The sequence below is a fragment of the Rhinopithecus bieti genome, unplaced genomic scaffold (genome assembly GCF_001698545.2).
Source record: "Rhinopithecus bieti isolate Rb0 unplaced genomic scaffold, ASM169854v2 scaffold_32835, whole genome shotgun sequence".
Lineage (NCBI taxonomy): Eukaryota > Metazoa > Chordata > Mammalia > Primates > Cercopithecidae > Rhinopithecus > Rhinopithecus bieti.
In genome coordinates this window covers 1,101,089-1,124,493 of record NW_016814117.1, presented here as the reverse complement: position 1 = coordinate 1,124,493, position 23,405 = coordinate 1,101,089, and the positions used below count along the sequence as shown (strand labels likewise).

At 38.7% G+C, this 23,405-nt stretch overlaps 1 protein-coding gene across 1 annotated transcript; it reads right to left on the bottom strand.

The window, feature by feature from the left end:
• Positions 1–11,119: 11,119 nt before the first annotated feature.
• CA3 (carbonic anhydrase 3) lies at positions 11,120–21,839 on the bottom strand. The gene is made up of 7 exons (XM_017849878.1): positions 21,122–21,839; positions 20,152–20,349; positions 17,906–18,024; positions 15,979–16,071; positions 14,865–14,927; positions 13,793–13,948; positions 11,120–12,109 (listed from the first exon to the last, which is right to left on the bottom strand). Exons 1-7 carry the CDS (start codon positions 21,153–21,155, stop codon positions 11,990–11,992), a joined length of 783 nt encoding a protein of 260 aa, XP_017705367.1. The 5' UTR covers positions 21,156–21,839; the 3' UTR covers positions 11,120–11,989.
• Between the last annotated feature and the right edge of the window lie 1,566 nt (positions 21,840–23,405).

Genomic DNA, 23,405 nt, shown 5'->3' with positions numbered 1-23,405 from the left:
AATTAGCAAATAACTTTGTGCTAAAATTAGGTTGGTTTTGAATCTGGATTAATTTACTGGCTTTGTGACTTTGGGCAAACTGCTTGATTGTGCTAAGATTCAATTTCCTCATCTATAAAACTAGGGTAACAATAACACCTACCTCACAGAGTTGTGGTGAGGACTAAGATGATTCAATATGTGTGAGGGATTTAACCTAGTGCCAATAGTTAGAGCTTGATCAATGTTAGTTATCATTACTGTCATTACTTGTTTCTCAGCTCCGATTTTGTGCTTAATATTTTCTATGTGCTAGGTGGGCTACACAAGATGACTCATGTCTTCATTCATTCACTCAGCAAATCATTCTGAGTGCTACTATGTGTCAGGCATCAGCACAGAGGCTATAGCCATAAACCAGATCAACATAACTCCTGCCCTCACAGAGTTGACACGGAGATGGATGGGGCTACTATACAATAAATGACTCAAAAAAAAAAAAAAAAAAAAAAAAAAAAAAAAAGTAAATTTCCAATACTGAGAATTTGTATGCGGAAAGTAAAACAGGAATGAGGTAAAGAATAACAAGTGAGGAAATCCTACTTTAGATGCAGTGATTATAGAAAACCTATTGAAGGAAGTGCATTTGAGGAACCACTGAAAAAAGATCTGGGGAAGGGCATTTCAGGCAGAGGAAACAGCAAGTATAAAGGCCCTGAGAAAGGAAGTTTCTAGAACAGAAAAGCTTGTGACTGGAGCATGGCGATTGAGGAAGAAAAGACAAGTAGTGATGTCAGAAACAGTCAGGGGCTACAGCCTGCAGAGCCTTGCAGACAAACGATAGCAATAAAGGATTTTATACTGGTTGCACAGGGAAGCCATTGGGAAGTGGCTTATGCACAGGTGTATTATGTGCTGGGAGGGTGTAATACAAACTGCAACAATATCACATTGTAGAATTAAAAGAAGTTTGGAGGTTTACTGGTCCCACTCTTTATTTTATAGATAAGGAGACTTGTAGAAGTCTGTTCCCTAGCTCCTTGCTTTTATTCATCTGACAACTTCCTTTACAGAAAGATCCAAACTCCTTGTTCTACCTATAAAACTATTTAATCCTGTCTCTAGCTTCCCTCTTGGGCTCTGAGTCTCTCAGTATCCTTCTTTGGTAAGATAGGAGGCAGCATCACACGTGGTCAAGAGTCTAGGTTTTATAGTTTGGATTTGGCTTCTAGGACTTCTTCACTACATGATCTTATATTAATTGTTTGGCCTCCTCAAAGCTCAGTTTCCATATGTGAAATGTAATGAGTACCCAGGGCTGCTGATCGTGTCAAATGGACTAGTTTGTGCGAATTGGTCATGTGAATGAACATGATGCCTGGTATGTTGTTAGCATACCAATTAGGGTTATTGTTATTGTAGTCAAGAGTCATAGAATTGTGAAATGGGAATCGACTTTGTAATAAGACAGACCTGTGTTCATACTCTGACTCGAACACTTAACTTGCTGCATCACCTTGAGCAAACTAAGCAATCCCTCTGAACTTCATGTGCTGTGTTTGTGGATGGGGGACTGGGCGGAGTGGGGCGAGGGGAATTCTACCTCTACAACATGATGAGAATGAATGTCTGGAAGATGCTAGATACAATCCTGGCACATTTTCTTTGTTGAATAAATGGTATGATTGTCATTACATGTAATATGTTCCATTGTCAAATAACAGGTTGACTTCCCTAGTTCTCTAGCTTGGATGAAAATTCACATGTATTTAGTTAACATTATTTGAGTTCCTGATCTATAAAAACAACTAACACTTATTGAAAACTGATTACGCACCAACACAGTTCTGAATGCTTCACATAGTCCTGCTTTACAGCTGGTGACATTGAGGCATAGAGGTAAGTCAGATTACCCCATGTAACTCAGCTAGGAAGTGATGAGGCCAGGTATGAAACCAGACAGTTTGAACTATTAGCCATCTGCTATGTGGTCTCCCCAAGGGCCAGCAAAGTGCCTTCAAGGAGTTTATAAAGGCACCTGCCTTGTCATGTTGTAATAGCAATGCATTAAGATTATGTAAGCAGTATTCCTCTATAAAATAGAATGTTCTATCAAAATGCTGGCCATTTTTAGGGTTTCCTGCTAAACTCCTTTTAACTATTTAGGGTAGCAGGGGATAACAATAACTTTACATATAATAAACAGTTGAATTCAACTTTCCTTAGTAAATAGCTTTTCAGACTTTTAAAAATGTAGTTTCTGATGTGTCTTTGTTTTTTCATAATAACTAGTAACACTTAACTTTTCTGTAAGTAATAAAACCTATTTAGTTTTGAAGAGTAGTGGATGAATTCCAAGCTCATTACCTAGTTTCACTTTCAACCAGAACTGGAAGAAGTATTAAGTGGGACAATTACACTAAAAATACGCAAAGTACACATTTCAAATATTTTATATTCCAGAACAGCTGTCACATGTGATACTATCATCAATCTAATAAAAATAAAAGTCCACCTCTTCTTAGAACATAGCTTCTCCGCTGGAGGCAGTTTTGCTCCCCGAGGGGGATGGTGACAATGTCTGGACACATTTTTGGTTTTCGCAGCTGGGGGAGACAGGGACTGTGTGCCATTGGCCTCTAGTGGATAGAGGTCGGGGATGTTGCTAAACATCCTACAATTCAGAGAATCACCTACTGACAACAGTGAATTTTTCTGTCTGAAACGTTAACAGTACCAAGATTTTGGAACCCTACCTTAAGAGTATACATAAGGTAATGCTTTTGTAAAAGGTCTGTGTTACAGTTGCGTATGTGTCCAGCAACATGTGAGCCCTAGGACAGGGCTTTGCCCATAATACTCCCTTGCTTATCTTTTGTTTATTGGATTGTATAGAAAAGAACAAAATCCAGCTCTGTACCTTAAGATCATTGTCTCTTCACTTTGCTTCAATACACTTCCAATGATGGCTTTGCACCTAAATCATAGTGACTTGGTTAAGTTAATATTAGCTTCGCCACATGATTAAACTTCTCTTTTGCTTATAAATCACCATTTTGTATAGGGGAATTTCTGACTTCCCTTTAGTTATAAGAACAATTTAACATTTTCCATGCAAGGGGAATTGTAGGCATTACGAATAAGTTTTTTCCTCCTGTTCAAGGACGGGAGCCCTCATTCACCAGTGTCACTAACTGACAACTGTCTTAAGAGTATACAAGTGGAAAATCAGCACTATATAATCCTATAACATATGTGGATAGGCTATAGGAAACAAAGATAATTATATTTTATAACTCTGCAGTTTTCTGGTTTGTGTTTATCCAGATTGATTCTAAAGAAGACAGAAAATCTATATGCATGAAAAGATGTCTTAAAAAGTTTTGAACTACTCAAAATTAAGATTTGGGGAAATAGAAGTAGTATATAACCTAAGAAAACTGCTGCTGGCTGTGAACCCCCATGACATTTTCTTTGCAATTCTTTGCTTCTTGTTAAATTGTATGTGTTTTTACCATTTCACACAAACTTTTAAAGATTATTCCATGCAGTTAGCTCTATGCTTCTATTAGTGTCTCTCTCTCTCTCTCTCTTTCTCTCTCTCTTCCATCTGAGTACAATGTCTAGAAAATAATATACACTTGAAAGAATAAATGTCATTTAAATATTTTAATGAACAGAAGGAGTAGTCCAGTATATTTCCCTAGACCTATGTATTGTGAATGCTTTTTTCTTTCTTTTTTTATCTTTTGCCAGCTTTGACCAAGCCAAAAGAGTTATAGCCAAATTCAAAAGCTACCCAACCCAAGATCAAAACTGATGAATCAAAATGTGTGCTATTCCTCCAAGAACTCATTGACATGACAGTCTCTGACCTTCCTAGGATGAGGTTATTAGCTCATGAACCTAGACTGGCATTCAGTGTTTTAGGAGTTTCGTTGTACCATCTCTCCATCCATCCATCCATTTATCCTTCCATCCATCCATTCATTCCTTCAACCGTGCAGCAATTCACAGCAGTCTTAATGACTCTCTCTTTTTAAAGATTTGTTATAGAATTATCTCCTTCTACTTCCACTCTCAGGTAGTCTCCACTTGGTGAGACAGTGAATAAGACAGCGGGCCAGCATGGCTGGTGAGAAACGACAGGACAGAACAAAGTGGACCAGTTGGCAGGAGATTCCGTAGGCTGATTTTGTTAGCATTTGACTCTGCACCAGCTGCCCCCCACATGACCCTGTACACACTTCAGGGGTGCACATGATGACTGCCCCATGACAGGAAGAAAACATGATAAATTCTATTTATAGTTAATTTTTTAGCCTTTAAAATTTTCTACTTTGTTTATATTTTATAATATACAAAATAATAAAATACTGTGAATATACACTTCATTTTTTTAAATGCAATCTTGTGGGAACATGTGGAAGAACTGTGTCCCAGGGTCCCTACATCATTCAAAAAGAGTCCGGAGTCCATTGCTGACCCAAAGACCCAGGTGACCCAGAGCCGTGTTTTGCAGGTCGCCTGTACCCTCAGTCCTATCTGTTCCTTCTTTCCTATGGCACTGATATCACTGTTCAACATGTATTTCGTGCCCAGTGTGTTGGGCACTGTGCTTGTGCCCGATAAGCCCTTTCATTCAGTATTCACAGCCATGTCTAGTATCATTTCTCTTGAGCAATGTTTGGAAGTCGCCTTTATCTTTCTGTTTTTTTCTTCTCCTTGATGCTTCTAAGTAGTTCCTTAACCTACTTTTATTTCTTCCGTATTTGACACATAAACACTTTTGAAAAGCATGAAATCTTTTCAAAAAGAGCCTTTCTTATGACCGGGCATGGTGGCTCACACCTGTAATCCCAGCACTCTGGGAGGCCAAGGTGGGCAGATCACTTGAGGTCAGGAGTTTGAGACCAGCCTGGCTAACCTGCTGAAACCCCATCTCTACTAAAAATACAAAAATTAGCCAGGCCTGGTGGCACGTGTCTATAATCCCAGCTAAAACCCCGCCATTGCACTCCAGTCTGGGTGACGGCAGAGTGAGACTGTGTTTCAAAAAAAAAAAAAAAAAAGAAAGAGCCTTATTTTAGTCATCTGTGTATACTTTTAAAATTATATACCAAATAGTGAATACTTTTGCCCAGCTGAAAGCATTACCCTGTAGCTGTAAACTTTCTTCTTTATGCCTTGTGGTGATTTCATAACTTCTCTGCAACTCTCTGCTCCTCTTGGGGCCTCATCAATGTTTCATATCAATTAAGCTCCCAAGAATAAGAGACTCAGTACACCTCACAATCCCTTAGTTAGAGAAAACAAATGAAAAGGAATGAATTAGACATTCTCAGATAAAATGTCATTAAAATACTCTTTTAATTAAGAAATATTTATAATAGACTGTCTGAAATTTACATGTCAAGCTACAAGTTAAGCCGCAAAGTACTTACTATTCCACCCTGCCACTCCCCAGCCCACCACCATCATAACTGATGATGACTTCTCGTAATTTACTGTCTGAGGTAAAGCTTTTTTTAAAAAAAATTCTCAGCTATACTATAAAGCTCGAGGTAGTAATTATCAGTACCTGAACATACATGGGGCCTATGTTGTTTGTGGAGGAAATTTACCTGAATTTACCATCTATTTGGCAGGTGTGGTGTGGTATGTGTCCGTTGGGAATGCTTATTGGATTTTCAAAAGCATCATACTTTGCTAATCATGACTGTGAAACAAGGATTTGTGTTGGGAAGATTTATTATGTATGTGAACTTGCCATAAGCATCTCTACGCAAAACTGAATGAAATGGAGAACTAAAGTCACTAATGAGAAAATTAAGGCAAACTTAGAGAAAAGAGAGAGTGGGGAAGTTCAAGTACCAGCATGAATCATGCCAATTAGTGTCATCAGAGTCTAATGCCACAGACTCATTGCTAATCTACCTCTTCAACTTGCACATTAGAAGCATGAGTGCTAAAAGAGATAAATATGCGGGCAGAGACTCTGCTGTAATATCTCCTAAAACATGTCGCTTTTATGCTAAGTGAAATTAGTTATTAAGATTAAAATTTGCAAATGATAAGCTTTGGATATATGTAAAACTGCTTCTCTTCTTCCATGCACACTTTTTTTATAGAGAAGCCTGGGTTGCAGCAACAGACATCTGTATATTCTGCATTGAGAAAGTACAAGAACTTTCCCTAATTGAGGAAGTATAAGAACTCATTGAGATGCCAGTCTCTGGCCTTCCTAAGATGAGGCAACAGCTCCCAGTAGCTCATGGACCTAGACTGGCGTTCAGTATTTTAGGAATTTCATGGCACCATCTATCTGTTCATTCATCCATCCCTCTATCAGTTTATCCATCCATCTATTCATTCCTTCAACCATGCAACAAATATCTTTGGGCTCCATTCTAGGTTCCAGATACTGTGTTAAGTGCTGGGGCTTCAACAGTGTAATGAAACAGATGAAGTATTTACCTTCATAAAACCTCCCTGCTGCCACTACTTATCACACACACACACACACACACACACACACACACCAGCTCTTATATTACAAACATAATTTTAAAGTGTTGTTGTTACTCCCAAATTAGTTCCGAGTGTGAGAATCTGAGCTCTTATATATTCACTGATGTGCAGCCTTCTCAGTTCTTAATTCTTCCCAGCACTTGGCCTTGCCCTTACATCTGCTGTGCTTGGCTTGTACAATTTTCCCACCCTTAATAGGCCCCCTTCTTTGGGGTCCTGATCCATCCACGTGCCCCTTGTGATGCCTTAGATCTTGCTGTAAACTGATCTCACAGGAGCAGAAGTGTGAATTCTGTGAGCGCAGTATTTTCAAACACTTCCATTTGTATTATAGTTCCATGGGAGCCAGGTTCCTTTTAGGGTAAGAATTCCCTTGAACAAATGCGTTTGGAACCATCCAAATTTCAAGTGCGCTGAATACATATTATAGAAATGTATGGACATGTTGGAACAGAGAATATGTACACTTAATGCCCAAAATATTTCCCTGGAATTCCACTCTCCTCTACCTGAGGAAGATTCAAATTCAAGGGAGGATTTGATTCCTGTTTACTGCACAGAGTCAATTCTAACCTGGCTAAAATTAGCTTTTAAATCACTGGGTTTTATGCTGCTGCTGCGCACGTGGTCCCCTGTGATTACACCATTAGATTCCCTCTTACTCCTGCTGATTACCTGTGATTACTTACACGGTCAAGTTGTCAAGTGGCAGCACCTACTAAACACCTTCACGCCTAAAGTATTTCTTTAACCCTCTACTTAATTCCTTGATGCTGGATTGTATGCCTAGACTGTTTTATCTCCTTTTTTTGTAGTCAAATCACCCCCAAAGTACAAGCTCTTCTCTCAAGTGTGACTTCTGCATCTCATTTAGGATTCTGACTTTATGGCATGCTCAGACAAATCCAAAATCAATTTCATGGCAGGAGACTTTCTGTATTTACTATTAAGATAGATTTCCACTTCGCGCTGCACTCCAAGGGATTCTATCTTGCCAACATTTGAAAATCAATATTGAACAAAAGGAACGCTATGGTTCTTCCAACTCTCCTCTTTGGTTTATTTTTTGGATATTTTGCTAACTCTGTATGTTTCTCAGGAGAGGGGTAGAACTCCTAGAGCAGAAGTTTCCTCAGGAAAAGTTATTTGGTCCTCCTTTGAATCGCTGCTTCTAGTGATGTGCTGGTTTCCAATGTCACCACATCTTGTTTTGCCTGATATATATATGGGACAGAAGTTGTTGTTTTAAAATACCATTTTCACCAATAATAACCAGAGGTGAGCCGTTATAGAAACTCTTTTAATATTACCTGTGATGAGGTGTGGATTCATGACGTTACTAATAGATACCTAAAGAAAGAAACGTGAGTTTAGGTATTGAATAAAGCATCCAATTTTTTCTTGGTTGATGTAAAATTAATTAATAAAAGATCATCGTTAACTCCTATTGTGAGTTACATCAGAAGGACTATTCTGAGTGATTTACAAGGAATTCTTAAAATCTCTCTGGAGGCAGGTTTACAGATCTCTGGAGAGATCTCTTAAAATCTCTCTGGAGGCAGGTTTACATTCCTGTTTACAGATGAGGAAACAGGCATAGAGAAATTAACTTGCCTGATGCCACACAAGCGTTGTGTGACTTGAATCTAGTCCTTCTGAATACTGAAGAGGGCTTTAAAATGTTAATTTCCCATTATTTAAGTTTCAGTGCAATAACTACTATTCTTTTATTCCTCAGGCCTTATTTTTGGCTATAAAGACACTTAAAAATATGTAAGAATCCTTCACTCTCTTTTCTTTTGCATAGATATTAATGACTAACAGTAAACATTTGAAAACAGAAATAGGCTGTCAAAACAATTTTAAATCTTATTGCTCTACAATTAGTGTGAATAAAGTACAGCACGGCTTTTAACGTCATAGTCATTTTTGTAATTATTTTGCTGCCATCTAGTGACTCACATGAAATTTTTGTAATATTTTGCTGCCATCTAATGACCTAAGTGAAAATAACATTCAAACATGATTTTATTTTCCCATCTGCATTTTAAGACTTTAAGAACTACTTTAGGGGTAGGTTTTAAAAGAATCATTAAATTTCTATATCTCAAATATGAAATTTAAAAAATCCGAAATTCACAGTTATTCATTTTCTTACCTCTTCTCACTTATTATTCCTCTGCTAAAATAATATATTTTACTCGTAACTGGAGCTCATATTTAATATCAGATAAGAAGGCATTAGAAAAGAACCTAGAATCTAATTAATTTTCTTTATGTCAGTTTAGACCATATGTATTTCTCTTAGGCCAATTTTATTTATGCCAATTCTCATTTTAATAACTGTCATATTAATATTTCCACATGTATCCAAGCTTCTTAATAGCTGATCAATTTCAACTATATTTAATTGTATAATTGATTATGGTTAAACATTGAGAGTTTCAGTTTTGCATGTTCTGTGTAGAATGCTTCTCACTCGTCTACATAAATATTCACTGATTGTACTCTTTAAAGAATTTTGGATCAATACTCCTGAAATTATTTGCCTTTTCATAAATATATCCTGTCTGCTCATTTAAAAGGCAGGGATTATATTAACAATATATTTGCACACTTAGTCTTGGCCGGGTGTGGGGGCTTAAGCCTGAAATCCTAGCACTTTGGGAGGCGCAAGTGAGCAGATCACCTGATGTCAGGAGTTTGAGACCAACTTGAATAACATGATGAAACCCCATCTCTACTAAAAATACAAAAATTAGCATGGCATCCTGGTGCATGCCTGTAATCCCAGCTACTTGGGAGGCTGAAGAACAAGAATCACTTGAACTCAGGAGGTGGAGGTGCCAGTGAGCTAAGATCATGCCACTGCATTCCAACCTGGGCAATAGAGTGAGACTTCATCTAAATAAAAAGTTATATATATATGTAAATATAGATATATTTGCATACTTCTAACAATACCCTATATTAGGTAAATTCTTGTTGATTCTGCCCTATCTATAGGCTTTTAATGACATGATAATCTGAATATTATGAAACACGAATTCAAATTAGTTTCTGCCCTATTTTGAAATGTTAAAATACTTGCAATGATTATACCCTGAAGAACAAAAGTTGGCAGATGCTGAAATCTTCTTACCACAGCAGTTCCTGGCCATGCCCCTTTATAAGGCTATGTGTATCTGAAATGCAATTGTTTGGGGGCCTGTTTATGATCAGGAAAATGATCCCCCTGCTGAATAAGGACACAGTATGTCTTTAATATTCTAATGGACATCTATAATATCACAGCACTTTGAGTTCAGCACTTTGAGAAGCTGGGAGGAAATTTTAAGATGGGCGATAATTGTGAGCATTGACAATGACTCAGACTGGAGGGAGGGGGAGAAGTATGTTCTACTAGAAAGTTCCCACCTGAAGCTAATGAGATCATTTTCCAAGGGGATCTAAACTAAGATAAACAAAAAACAATATTCCTATTAACCATGTAATGTGTTGTTCAAGAAGGTAAGTATTTTACCTGGATTCATCTATATTCATGATATCACTTTTTCAACAAATATTGAGTAATTATTATGTGCCAGACACGGTATTAGACAGCAAGGTGAATGTCAGCATGCAAGACTCATATTTGTGCCTTCATAGAGCATATGGTCTATGAAGATAGCCTCTTTTGATGGGGCGTTTTCCCTCAAAACAGTTCTAACCTTGTTCAGCTTGTGTACTGGAATAAGGACCATTTGTAGCTGGCATTAAGTCATATGTTCCTCCCCCACATAGAGTCAATACTGGATACATCTTTTACAGTGCATAAGCATTACTAAGTAAGTACCTTGAGAGAATCAGCTTGTGTATTATCACTAATGATCAAAGCTCCACACCTCCTAATTTCAAGGGATTTAATTAACACTTCCAGTTCACACTGACCAACCTGGTTTGACTTCACCTAGGTGGTAATCTATTAAATATCTTTAGCCTCATAGGACTCTGTCACATGATTTGACTTCTGGCATCTCAGGACTCTCCTGACCCAATATTATTTCATTCCTTAGGGCAATGAACTTATTCCTGTCACTTGTTAAAGTAAGTTAACATATTGGCCAGTGAGGTGATGAAAGATGTATCAAAACCACTAACTGCAAAATTAGACTTTATGTCTAAAGATTTTATATTACATGGTTTAAAGATCTAAATATATGGATTTTTGCAGTGTTAGGCCAGCATCATCCTAAAGGCACAATTTTTTAAAATATAGATGTAAAAGCTATAGTCTGACTTGATTTCATGCCCCTAACACCCATTGTACTAGTCTGAACCCCAGAATCCTAAACCAATTTTGAGGCCTCTGGAAAGTATTTCCCACTATCAGATATATGGCCACACATTCGTCTTCTGGTCTGCAGTTTCCTCAGAAGGCCCTTACTAATTGCTTTTTTTTTTTTTTTCCCCCTGACGCTCCTTGAGGAATGTAGCATCCAAACTAAGAACTTCAGTCCTTAGTGCCATCCTTCAGCTATAAAAACAAACTTACAAAGTTTGTTGCTCTTAAACTCCATTTTTGTCATTTATGCTGCCTTTCCATTTAAAAAAAACACAACACTCAATGTTTTCCATTCATGTCTTTATTGGTTCTGGTGATCAGTACAACTGCTTTAACTTCAAGTGCCATCATTCACTGTTTTGTGTTCTAATGATCATTCATTCCAGCCTCCAGTGAGAAAGACAACAGAGGCACTTTTTATTTTAATAATCATGCAAAGGAAAATGTAGTGAAATTAAAAATAAATGGCCCTCCTTCAGGTAAAGAAAAATACTAGGATAAATTCAACTACATTTATGAAGAAGAAATTCAAATGCTGAATCAAAAATTTGAAAACTCCTGATTGTATTGTTTTCTTTTCACTGATAATCAAAACCAAGTAATCTTAGTAGCTAAAAGTTCAATAAATGACTGACTTCTTGCTGGTGTTAAGAGTTAAAACATATTATTAAGCTCAGTTCTTGCTGTCCATAGTCATTTTAATTTCTGGCTTATGTTTAATTGTTACATGATCTTCATACACCTCTACTACATGTAGAATTACTGATATTTCTTTAAGATGGACAACTAATAATATAAAAATAAAAACAAAGAAGTTCTGTGAAATTTTAGGTAACAGAAACACTGGTGCCCAATAGCTAGCCATTTTTAAAATACCTTTACTCTTCCATCTCTGTTTCTTCTTCTTTGAAACTTTACTAAAAATGCTACTTTTATAGGAAAGATGATTATTACAGAGATCAAATGTGAAATCTATGCTTTCATATTAGATCTTGTCAAAAGTAACTTTGGTTTCTTGGTGACCACATCTCTCACATTCATTGCTCAGTGTGGAGAAATGAAATAGACTTGGAGTAAGGAGCACCAGAAGGAGGCAAGGAACCAAGCTCTCCAATGGCAGGTTTCCTTTCCTGAAGAGGGCAAGATCCAGCAGCCTCATTTGAAGGAAGCTCTCACCACCCTGTTCTTGATAGGCTGTGGAGGGCGCCAGTTGCCCACAAGGGGCACTGGGGGCTCGTTCTCAGCGCTGGAGAGGAGGCTCCGCAGCTTGGCCATCTGCAAAGGGCAGGAGTAGACTGTTAACAAGACATTCGGATCAACTGGACACACTATGCAACGAAGAGGTGTAAATACTGGTGTTTTTTTGGGGGGGGGTGGGGGGAGTCTCACTCTGTAGCCAGGTTGGAGTGCAGTGGTGCGATCTTGACTCACTGCAACCTCCACCTCCCAGACTCAAGCGATTCTCCTGCCTCAGCCTTCTGAGTAGCTGGGATTACAGGTATCCACCACCATACCTGGCTAATTTTTTGTATTTTTAGTAGAGATGGGGTTTCACCATGTTGGCCAGGCTGGTCTCGAACTCCTGACCTCAGGTGATTCACCTGCCTCGGACTCCCAAAGTGCTGGGATTACAGGAGTAAGCCATTGTGCCCAGCCAATACTGGTGTTTTAAAAACGACAAGCAAACCACACAACCTGTCCCCAGTGTCCAGTCCAGAGCTATTTAGCTAGTCACTGCATAGTGACACACATTTTTCGTTTATTTGTAAAAGCCCTTTTCTTCATTCTATACAAGATCACTATGCCCTCTGGTCACAGCGTTTTCCTCTTGAATTCTGAAACATTTATTTTTTATCTGAGGGGTCAGTATGAACTATATACTTTATTGGAGAGGATGACCACATCCATATATCAGTGTAAATAAAATGTAATAGACCTTTGTTGTATAAGTTTATGGAGTCAATTATTTTAAGAGCAAAAAGAAATCCAACTCGTGCTCCATTTTCAATTTTAAATTGTCTTTTCTTTCTTAAAGGGTAAGAAAATAAATTCTCATTAATAACACTATGATTCTACATTAAAATATTTTTACATTTCTTCTTTAAAAAATTTCATTCTTTCCAAATAGTTATATCACTGAACACGGTTGTTAAATCTGATCTTTTAATAAAAATGTCTTTATAAACTGACATAAATATGCAACCTGTTGCCTTATGCAAGAGACACACACTGGGAAACTGATTTTACTATTACAGAACATGCATGCTCTAGGTTGTAAGTCCCTGTGTTGTTTACTTGCTTCAATGTGTTTTTCTCCATGTTCTTGCCCACTTATTTTCTCCTACGTAGCTTTTCCTTGAAAGTGTCTTTAATGAATGTTACTAGGACACTCTTTAGATTGAACAGTAAGAAGGGAACCTTGAGAAGAGATGCCAAAAAGTACTGGGAACAGTTTGGAGGTGGAATTAGAATCCTGCACTTGGCTGTGTGATCATGGACAAATTACTGAACCTTTGAACCTTGAATTATGTATCTGTAAAACTGCAGAAATAATATATAGCATACAAAATTGTTAAATCCTTTCCAGTAGCACCCTTCTCTTCTCCAGGTCTGTGTTTAAAATCCCATCTTCTTACCAGTGCTCAGTATTTGGCAACATCCAAATTAACAAAGATTCATATTAATCTAAACCCTTTAAAGTGTTTATAGAGCATAAACTCAGTCATGGTCAGTATCGAAATGACTTTTAAATGAGTTGCATTTATCCTGGTACCCTTTGGGGGCCAAGTTTTAGAAAGTTGAACAGGCTGTTGTAACTAACCAGGGCAGACTGTGAAATCTCTAGCCATAGAGCTATCCAGTGAGTATCCAGTTAGTAGCTATGTATTTTTGATTTGGTATCTGTATCTTACATAGGCAGACAGCAACATAACCCCATGTGTTCACAAGGCTGCTCACCTGGTCAGAGCTCACAGTCATGGGCTCCTTCAGCAGCAGCCACACAATACACTCCTCGCAGGGTGGCGTGGTGAATGACCCCTGGTAGGTCCAGTAGTCCCGGCATGCCGGGAACAGGCAGGATGGGTCAAACTTTGTGAAGGGTGCCTCCTTGCCCTGGGTAAGAGCAGGTTGCAGGTGCAGTGAGTGCATGCATGCACATGCTCAACCACCCCAAGCCCTCACCACTTTATTTATGAGAATGGATTTCAAATGCAATAGAGAAAATAGAACTTTTGAACAAAGTATAGGCCTGTCAGAAATAAAGATCAAAGCGGGGAAGCTGGTTTGCACATTATTACTTGATCTGACGCAATCATTGTCACACTGTGTTCCTTATTGTTTTAACTGTGAGTAGAATTTGTAACTCTATTACTCCTCAAGAAAAAGGAGAAACTGATATCTCAAGCGTAATTGAATTATTTCATGTAAGTTAATGTTTTGGTGTTGATGATACCAAAAAATATCAGGCTTGCATTTTTATTGAATGTTCTACCTGGAATACTTACTTTCTCCGTTAGTAAAACTGAATAGTATTTGATTAGAATGGTCACAAAAAAAATTAAAATTTTTCTGTTACTTACATGAGTCTATTGATAAGATTTTAAATTTATAAGTGCTTCCCAGAAAGGTCATCACCAAGACTCGACAGACCAGTACTGGCTGACATTTAGTATTTCCATGATGGTACGCATGCACATATGCAGTGTGTGTGTGTGTGTGTGCGCGCGCGCGCGCGTGTGTGTGTTGGGCGAGGATGTGGTGACCACTCAACTTCTCTGATTCTCACTTATTCCATTGAGAAAGAGATTATCTGACAGGATGACTATCACCATTAAAAAACTGATATATGTGAAATTGCTCTAAAAACTGTATGCCACACAAATATAATAGCATTTATTTTTATATTTATGCTTAGCATATCCATCAAACTTAGTAACAGATTTTAGGTGAAAAAAACTACTTGAAAACGTGTAAAGAAAATTTGCATAATCTGCTTTATGTTTTAGGAGGGAAAATGATTTTTGTTTACCTTTGTCTTAATCTTGTCCAATGCATCAAGGAAAATCTGGAACTCGCCTTTCTCACGTCCTATCTGTAAGAAAACGGAAATCCAAGTATAATTCTTTTATCTCTCCATAATTTAGGATTGTCTTCAAAGCTGATTTTGATCCATCCATCTGCAACTAGTGTTTATAAATCTGCCAGAATATCTCGTACTAAGCAAAACATAAGTTTATTTTCCTCAAGATTTTAGAGTATATATTTTCTGATCTAAATTTGGACTCCAGGCCTCTGAAGTACAGGACCACAAAATTACACGTTGATCTAGTTCTGTGTCTTTGACCTTCTCTGCAAAGTCATTCCACTTTTCTAAAAAACAGATTTAGAACCAAAATGGACCCTATGTTTCCCAAACTAAACTCATTGTCTTTCTTCTCAGACCTACTCCACCTCCTGCTGTGCTGTGTTCAAGCACCAGAAATGACCCAGTGAATTAAGAACCTAAAACAAATTAGGTCATTCAAAGAGAAAGAAGCCAGATTTTCACCTCTGGCTTGAAATCTAGATTATGTTACCACTAACCTCATGTGTTAATGACACTAAGTCCTCTTTAAAGCAAGGCTGGCTCAACAACACACACATTCCATGTGCTATCTTAGCCTGGGATCATGGGAGTGGTGACCACCTCAAGCCGAGGGGATGTCCAGGCAGGGACTTGGCATCATATGGTTCCCAACACTGACTTTTCTGGTTTCCAGTGCAATTGAAGTGGAGCAGTGAGAAAGGAAAATGAATATATGCCACCTTTGCCCTTACCACCAGTATAATAAGCGCACTTTAAGGCTCTGTCCCCACCACCTACACACACACACACACACACACACACACACACACACAGACATCCCACATCTGGGGAAAATTTAGAAGTGCTAGGGGTACTGGAGTGTGGTAAAATATACACTTTTAGAGAAAAGCAAGACATTTTGAGCTGATCTTAGCAGAAATATCTTGATTAGTTGTATTAATAATAAAATGTATATAGAGGGAAGAAGGTAAAAATGAGGGAATGAAACTCAAACTATGCTAACCATTGGTAGGGAAATACATTTTGAAAGAAAATATGTGGTCAATTTTTACTTTACCTTCAGAAAAATGCCAATCACAGCGATCCCATCACGCTGCTTCAGGGCTTCTTTAAAAGTGTTATACTTGGGGTTCCAGTGAACCAAATGAAGCTGAAACCATAGAAGACAGATTAGAAGGTAAATTCCTGGAATATGGAAGTAAGTATAACATTATCCACAGTAAGTCCAATCATTGCACAGGCTAAGGTTGCTGAGCACTCTCATAAAAGCTGAGAAAATTTGAAAGAGTAGCATGTAGTATTTTGGTAACACTTCTGTTGGCTCAAATAAAAGGCATATAAAATTATTCATCTCCTTTTATCAACCAGAGCTCCAAAACCTGGTGGCAACCTGATCTTAATTTAGAACATGGGTACCAGTTAGGTTAATCAAACTTTCTATGCTGAGTTACAGAGAATGGCAAGAGAATACAATCATTTGCAGCAGTTAAAAAATGTTTTATTCAAGACCAAAAGTATGAAATAATCCCATATGCAAAGGTCAAACTGAAAGTCTTGCCTGCATCTGTAAGAAATATACTCAACTTTCCCCATTTGGTTGGGGAAGATGTCTAGAAGGCATTCTCAATATTTAATTTATCTTGCCATGGCTCTCTGGATTGGCTATACAGAAACAGAAAGATCACAGTGAAGTACTTTGGGTTTTCTAGCATCGAATTTAACCAAGAACTAAGCTGCCTAATGATTCTGCTTAAAAACATGTTCATAGTGTATTTCTGGGCTTCTGTCACAGCCCCTATGTTAACCAGAGCCTATCTTTGGAAAAGAGAAAGGCAGGAAAAATGAATTGGTCCTCACCTCCAAGGCAACTGCCACCACTTATTGGCTTGGCTTTATAAAGAAAACATGTCAGAGGCCTGTCTTAAGCCCTTGTAATTTGATGCATTGATCTGAGTTACGATTCATTCTTTTCTTTAATGAGTTAACTGAGACAGAAAGTAGTATATGCTCAGATTAAATTGTATGTGTGTACACATATCTCTATGTGTGTGTAAATATGTGTGCGTGTGTATATATAGATATTCACACACACATATATATATGCACACGGTTCATTAAGAGATTGGAACATAAGCATTATTCAGAATTTCTAAATGCTATTTTTAGAGTACTATATTCTTATAAAACAGGCAGCATAGGGCACTGGATAAGACGATGAACTCTGAAGCCAGTCTGTATCAGGTAGAGCACTAGCATTCACCAGCCGTGTGACTTTATTATGTGTCTTTTCTATGCTTCTGTTTTCTCATCTGTAACCTGTCTCTTAAGGTAGCTAAGAGGATCTAATGAGTTAATACATGTAAGCATTTAATAAGTATTAGCTATCCTTTTTCCAGTTTCATTGAGGACCCTAGGCTTTCTTATTAAGTAGCTATCCAATTTCTAACTTTTTGAGTTTTTTTTGAGACAGGGTGTTACTCTGTTGCTCAGGCTGGAGCGAAGTGGCATAATCATGGCTTACTGCAGCCTCAACCTCCCAGGCTCAAGTGATCTTCCCACCTCAGCCTCCTGAGTAGCTGGGACCACAGGTGCATGCCATCATGCCAGGCTAATTTTTGTATTTTTTGTAGAGACAGGGTTTCACCATATTGCCCAGGCTGCTCTCAAACTCCTGGGCTCAAGCAATCCACCTGCCTCAGCCTCCCAAAGTGTTGAGATTACAGGTGTGAACCACTGCACTTGCCCCAGTTTCTTAATGTAACCTTGGAAATCTTCATGTTTGCTGCCAACTCACCTATACCCCTTTACCTGTCTAGCCTAGAATGTCCAGCAGCTTCAGTTTAGCTAAAACTAGCACAGCTATTTTCATAACTATAGACTTGAAACAAAAGCAGTGGATGATGCTTTGTTGCTGTGGTTCTTATTTTTAATTTTGCAATTTTCACTGTATGAGACCCAGAATGGATTATGGCAGTTTCTCCTACCTCTGCTGCATACTTGACTCCATCCACGGTGTGCTCAGAGCCATGATCATCCGAAGAGCCCCAGTGAAGATGAAACTGGCGAAGTCGGTAGGGTCCAGGGAGAGGACCCCCTCTCAGCACTGTGATTCAGATAAGCTTGGTCAACAGTGAATTCATGCTTCTTTTACAGAGCTTAATGGACAAAATGCAGTCAGTGTGCTGGGTAGATGGTGCCACTCCCAGGACACCAGACTCCTTATAAAATGAAGTCTTGGGATATGTCAAGATAAATGATTGTTCTTTTCTGTTTTTCTTATTTTGTTGGCTTGTTTCATTATTATTGAAACATCATTTTAACACTTAGGAAAGTAAAATTAAAACAACAGATGGACAATGAGGAGGCATACACCCAGAGAACAGGTCAGTAGTGTGGTGCAGTGGGAAGAATTGGACAGTTGAGAACCAGGTGGATGTAGGTTTCCAATGCTGGCTTCACCCCTTGCTAGTTCTGTGATCTCAGACAAGTTGCTAAACTTCTCTGAACCCACTTTCACATTTCTAAGAAGGTGATAATAATACCAAACTTTCAGAGTTGCTGTGAAGATCAACTGAGATTAAGCACCTTAAAGCGCTCATCATTGTGCCTGCATGATGATCACTGAGCAAATGTGAATTCCTTCTCCACGTGTTGCTTCCAACTACACTTTTCTTTAAGACAGCGAGCAAGAACTTTCATCTATGTCTAATTTAGACTGTGTCCGTTCAAATGAGATGAAATGGAAAATTCAGAAATTTCCCAGAAAACCAATCAATTTGGATGACTAAACTAGATAATTCTCGGCAGCATTAATTTGGGCTTGTTGATAAACATCTCAACCCATTGCAGAGTGATTTAGAGGTTCAGATATCTTCCAAAGTATATTGAAAACTATGCAGAAACCGTAAGATCAAGATTTGGCAATATAAGCTAGATCAAAATAGAATTCAGAGCACAGCTATTTTAGAAGAGGTTGGCCACACTAAGTGGCCCAGGGAAAGCCATAAATGTAGACCTCAAACAATGAGGCTAGGCCTATAAGAGTTTTTTCACGTAGAAATGGAGTGGTTCAATTCATTCCATTTTTCCTGTCCAGCCACTCAGAACAGTTATTATAGGGACATGTGAGTCCAATTTATTAGAATAAACTGTATGAAATTGACAATATTCAACTATTTTGCTCACAAAATGGCATTTTCATATGGTTCAACCTAATAGACATGTTTAATTTTGTTATGGTGCTTTCAAAATGGTACTTGATATATAAGGAGAAGGGGAAAAAAGAAAACAACAGCAATACAAAATCACTGTTTAAGAAAATTTAAATTTCTATAACTTGGAACCTCCTAGTAGGTAGGAATTATGAATATCATTCTTCATTACAGCATCATTAAGAATGTTCATTTAAGTATATCAATAAATGTAACTTTACTAGAAATGTGGCTATAAGGAATTATTTTGCTGTATATCAAGCACCAAAATATTAAAGGAAGATTATTTCTTACCTCATTTATTGTGAAATAAAGTATTTCTGACTAGCATTCTTTTATTTTACTGATTTGCTTACTAGTATAAGTGAAATAAAGAGATTTGTTTTTTCTAAACATGTATTTTTCAGTTGCTATCTCACACACAAATACTACTCAAGAAGAAATTGTCAGATATTTCAAAAATACTCACCAAAATGATTAATCAGATGAACCCCACTGAAGGCTTGAAGGTAAGTCATTTTCACACCTTCAATGGCCCCATTCTCTCCCCTAGATTGGTCACCTCCCAGGCACCAGGGGAAGAAAGTGCCTATTTAGGGTTTCTATTATATTTCTGGCTTTGTAGAATGGAATCTACGCAATCGAGAGTGGAAGCCTGGCTCTCCAGACCATGGACAAGAAGCATAAAAAACCCTCAGGTACAGGCCATCAGAGTCTGAAGAACACTCATTTGAGCTTATTGTCATCTCTGTCCTATCATGTTCCATTTCAGGAATGCATTGCCAACTTTTAGCTTGGACATGGGGCCGTTTTCACAGAGACCAAGTTTGGAGGGTGAGACATTTCTCTTCAATGCATAAATATAATTATTCATAACTAAAGCAAAGTCAAATGTCATCTCCATTTTCAGAGGTAAAGGGCTCCCTCTCCTCACTAATTCTGGTACTGTGTCATAACCCACATTTTGTCAATATGGACATTGAAAACATCCATGGGATTCTACTCACTGTCATACTTACTTGACCTATCATAAGTATCATCAAATACAACTCGGCAGGTCTTCCCGTTATTCAGGATGGTCTTGGCAGAGCCACCATCATAAGACACTGACCATGGCTGCAGAGAAGGGTCATGCTTGATGTCTTTAGTATGCAGCTCAATGGGCGACTGGTTTTCCCCCTTGGCATTTGGGAAAAGTTCATGCCAGTGGTCAGGACCTAGGAAATAAAGTCGAGGGGATGTATTTATTTGGTGGCACAACCTAAGGCCTCTTTCTAATTGACTAAACCAGCAAAATGCAGAGAGGCTGGACAGTGATTTCAAAAAGGTCTTAGGTTTCAGACTGGGCAATAAGAGACTTACCGTTCATTTCAGGCCTGTTGGTAGTTTTGTGAATAGCACACATGGAGACTATTTAACTCGGTGTGTTCACTCTGCTTGCTCAAAGGCTTATTTTTGAGATAAACTTTATCACACTTTTTAAAACCAATGCCACCTTCCATCATACAGTTGGAATAAAATAATATTGACCACCTACATTTGAGCATTATGCTGCAGTTTTCAGAGCACACCCATATTCCTTTTCCTTGGATTAGGGAGAGCCTTAGGCAGAGCAGAGATTCTCACACCAGCACCAAGCTCAGGTTAGGTGCTTGTCCAGTGTAACAGAATAAGGGCCAGTCACACCTGACCTCGGGCTGTCTGACTTCTCAGAGGCAACGGGATCTTAGGCAAGTGATCCAACTTCTCTGCACTTCAGTTTCCTCCAAAAGAAATAAAAACTCCATACTAGGGAGAACTAAATGAGATGAAGGGAAAAAAGAAGGAGCAGCATTTGGCAGTTGAAAAACCTCAGTAAATGTTAGGTCTTATCCTACTCCTACATTTTCCACTGCACTCTCTAAAGTTGCCCATTTCTGTGCAATGGCAGGGCTCTCCAGGACCGGCATCTCCTCCTGGCCGGGGGTCGCCGCTGCTGCCTGCACTCACCGTTGTGACTGGCATAGCCCCACTCCTTGGCCATGGTCGCCTTCCTCCGCGCTGGACTGCTCCTGCCTTCTCTTCCCCTGCGTGGTGCAGAGTCTCCGCGAGCCCGCGCTTTTATGTAGCTTCCCCAACCGCACACTGCATGGCCTTATTAGGTCAGCGAGGGTGGGGCAGGGGGCTAAACTAGATTGGGGTGGTATTTGGGAGGCCGGTGGGGGAAGCCAATGAATTCCAAGAGCGGTACAGCTGTCGAGGTGAGGGGGGCGGAGATGGGCGAAGGGGCACCTACGCCCCTCCCTGCGCTCTCCCGGGAGTCGTGGCTTCTGGCCCCTCCATCTCCTCCTGTTGTCTCGCAAAACTGCAGGGCTTTCTAACTGGCGCCGACGTGCAGAAATGCAGGCGGCCCTCACCTCGTCCTCTCTCCCTCTTCCATGCATTCTTGGGGATGAGGTGGGGGCAGGGACAGGGTGTCGTAGCTGTGCTTGGCCACGAACTAAAATCTACATCCCGGCGGCTCTTGCAGCCCCACTTACAAGTTGCTTCAAGCGCAGGCTGGCGGTCTGGCTGCGACTCTGGACACTTCTGCGAGTTTATTTCGTTCTAGCGATCCGGTTACGGAGGCTGGAAAGAACTCGTTTGTTTGCCTGCCCCCTAAGTTTGACTCCCTTTGCAGGCAACATGTAAAATCCTAGGAGCAAAGGATGGGAAGAAAGAGTCCAGAGCGGGGTGGGATGGTGAAGAGGTCCTCAAGTCCGTTATCCTTAAAGAGATGGCCCTTTCTGGAATCGCACCAGGCAGCATTTCCCAACCTAGCGGATCCTTTTGGATTGCAGTAAGCCAAGGGCTGGATCTCAGAGAGCGCCGGGCATCCAGGAGATGTCTGGATCCTAGGTTCACGGGGAGCTGGAGACTGGGACTGATTTAGCCACACTCCCTGCGCTGTACCTCTGTTCATGAAAAATCAAGAATATTCTGAAGTATTGGAAGGCCACTAACATAAAATGAGTCATATTTCTTAAAACCTGTGAACTTGCTCTCCAAGATATAATGAGAGATTGCAAGAAAAGAAAGAGGGAAAGATTTACAGAATGGCTTTTAATTTTTTTCTCCCCCTCCTAAGTTGTTTTCTGATACATTGAACCATGCAAAGGAGAATAAAAGCAGCATATCTAGTGTGTACATGACAAAAGTACATTTTTAAATATCTGGTTACGGTTCATATCAAAGAAGTCAGTAGTAGATATTTACAATTTTAAGAGTATATTGTAAAATTTCTCCTGTTTTAATTCAGTTATAATTTTTTAAGACAGTGAGGAAAGATAAAGCTACTTTCAGTGCTATCTTGAACAACATTTTAATATACATTTCCTTAATTAACTTTTATTCATAATAGTATTTAGTATTTGGGGATTACAAAACTCGAAAAGGAAATCGCTCGTCATGGCAAAGATAGCTCATCCCTAAGGCATGTGGAATGACTGACCACACTCATAACCTGGACGCCAGGGGAGTCACTCCCCAGGGTATTTTTGTGACAAGGGATTATTTGATCCACACAATAGCAGTGTGGAATCAGGAACTAAGGCAGTTCGGAAAATCCAAGCAAACATAGTAAACAGATGCCCTTAAACTCTGAGCTCCTATCTGTCACTGTTTGATCAGAAAGACTGCAGTGGTTAATGGAGATGTTTTATAGTTCTTATAAAATGTATAATTATTTGTATGAGTAAATCAATCCACTCAATCATTACAATATTCTTTTTCTGGTATGAGTGGTTAGAAGATCGGCAATTAAATTTCATGTTATTTGATATAGTAGTCATACACAGAAGACACTTAATAACATTTATACCAAGAACAATCTAGAAATTCATCATGTTATTATTTATGCATAGAAGGATACTTTTTAAAAAAAATACGTGCTATTTATGATTAACTGTAAAAGTGTTCAATAGCACATAATTTCAAATAAATGCTAGGTAAACTTTGCAAAGTGAAATATTTAATAGCTTTAGATGTGTGGCCTTTAAAATGATGATTTGTATTTCATTATACTTTTTCATAAGAAGTTAATAGAGATTGGAATTTCAAGACAATTTATATTAAATCATGTAATTCTAGGCCATAATAAGTTTTTCAGAAACTTCATCTAAATTTTTCGGCAAATACATTTTTCAAAAACCTCATCGGCAAATTTACTATCTGCATCTTAGCTGATTTACTCCAGCATGTTTGCCTATACATTTCAAAATTCTCTGTCAATAAACAGATAATTCTAAACTGTGTG

Bases quoted from the DNA above. Each gene is read 5' to 3' on its own strand.
- CA3 (XM_017849878.1), bottom strand. From the start codon at position 21,155: ATGGCCAAGGAGTGGGGCTATGCCAGTCACAACG. The intron at 18,025-20,151 runs GTAAGTATGACA...TCTGAATCACAG, and splicing joins TGATACTTATGATAGGTCAA to TGCTGAGAGGGGGTCCTCTC. The intron at 16,072-17,905 runs GTAGGAGAAACT...CTATGGTTTCAG, and splicing joins GAGTCAAGTATGCAGCAGAG to CTTCATTTGGTTCACTGGAA.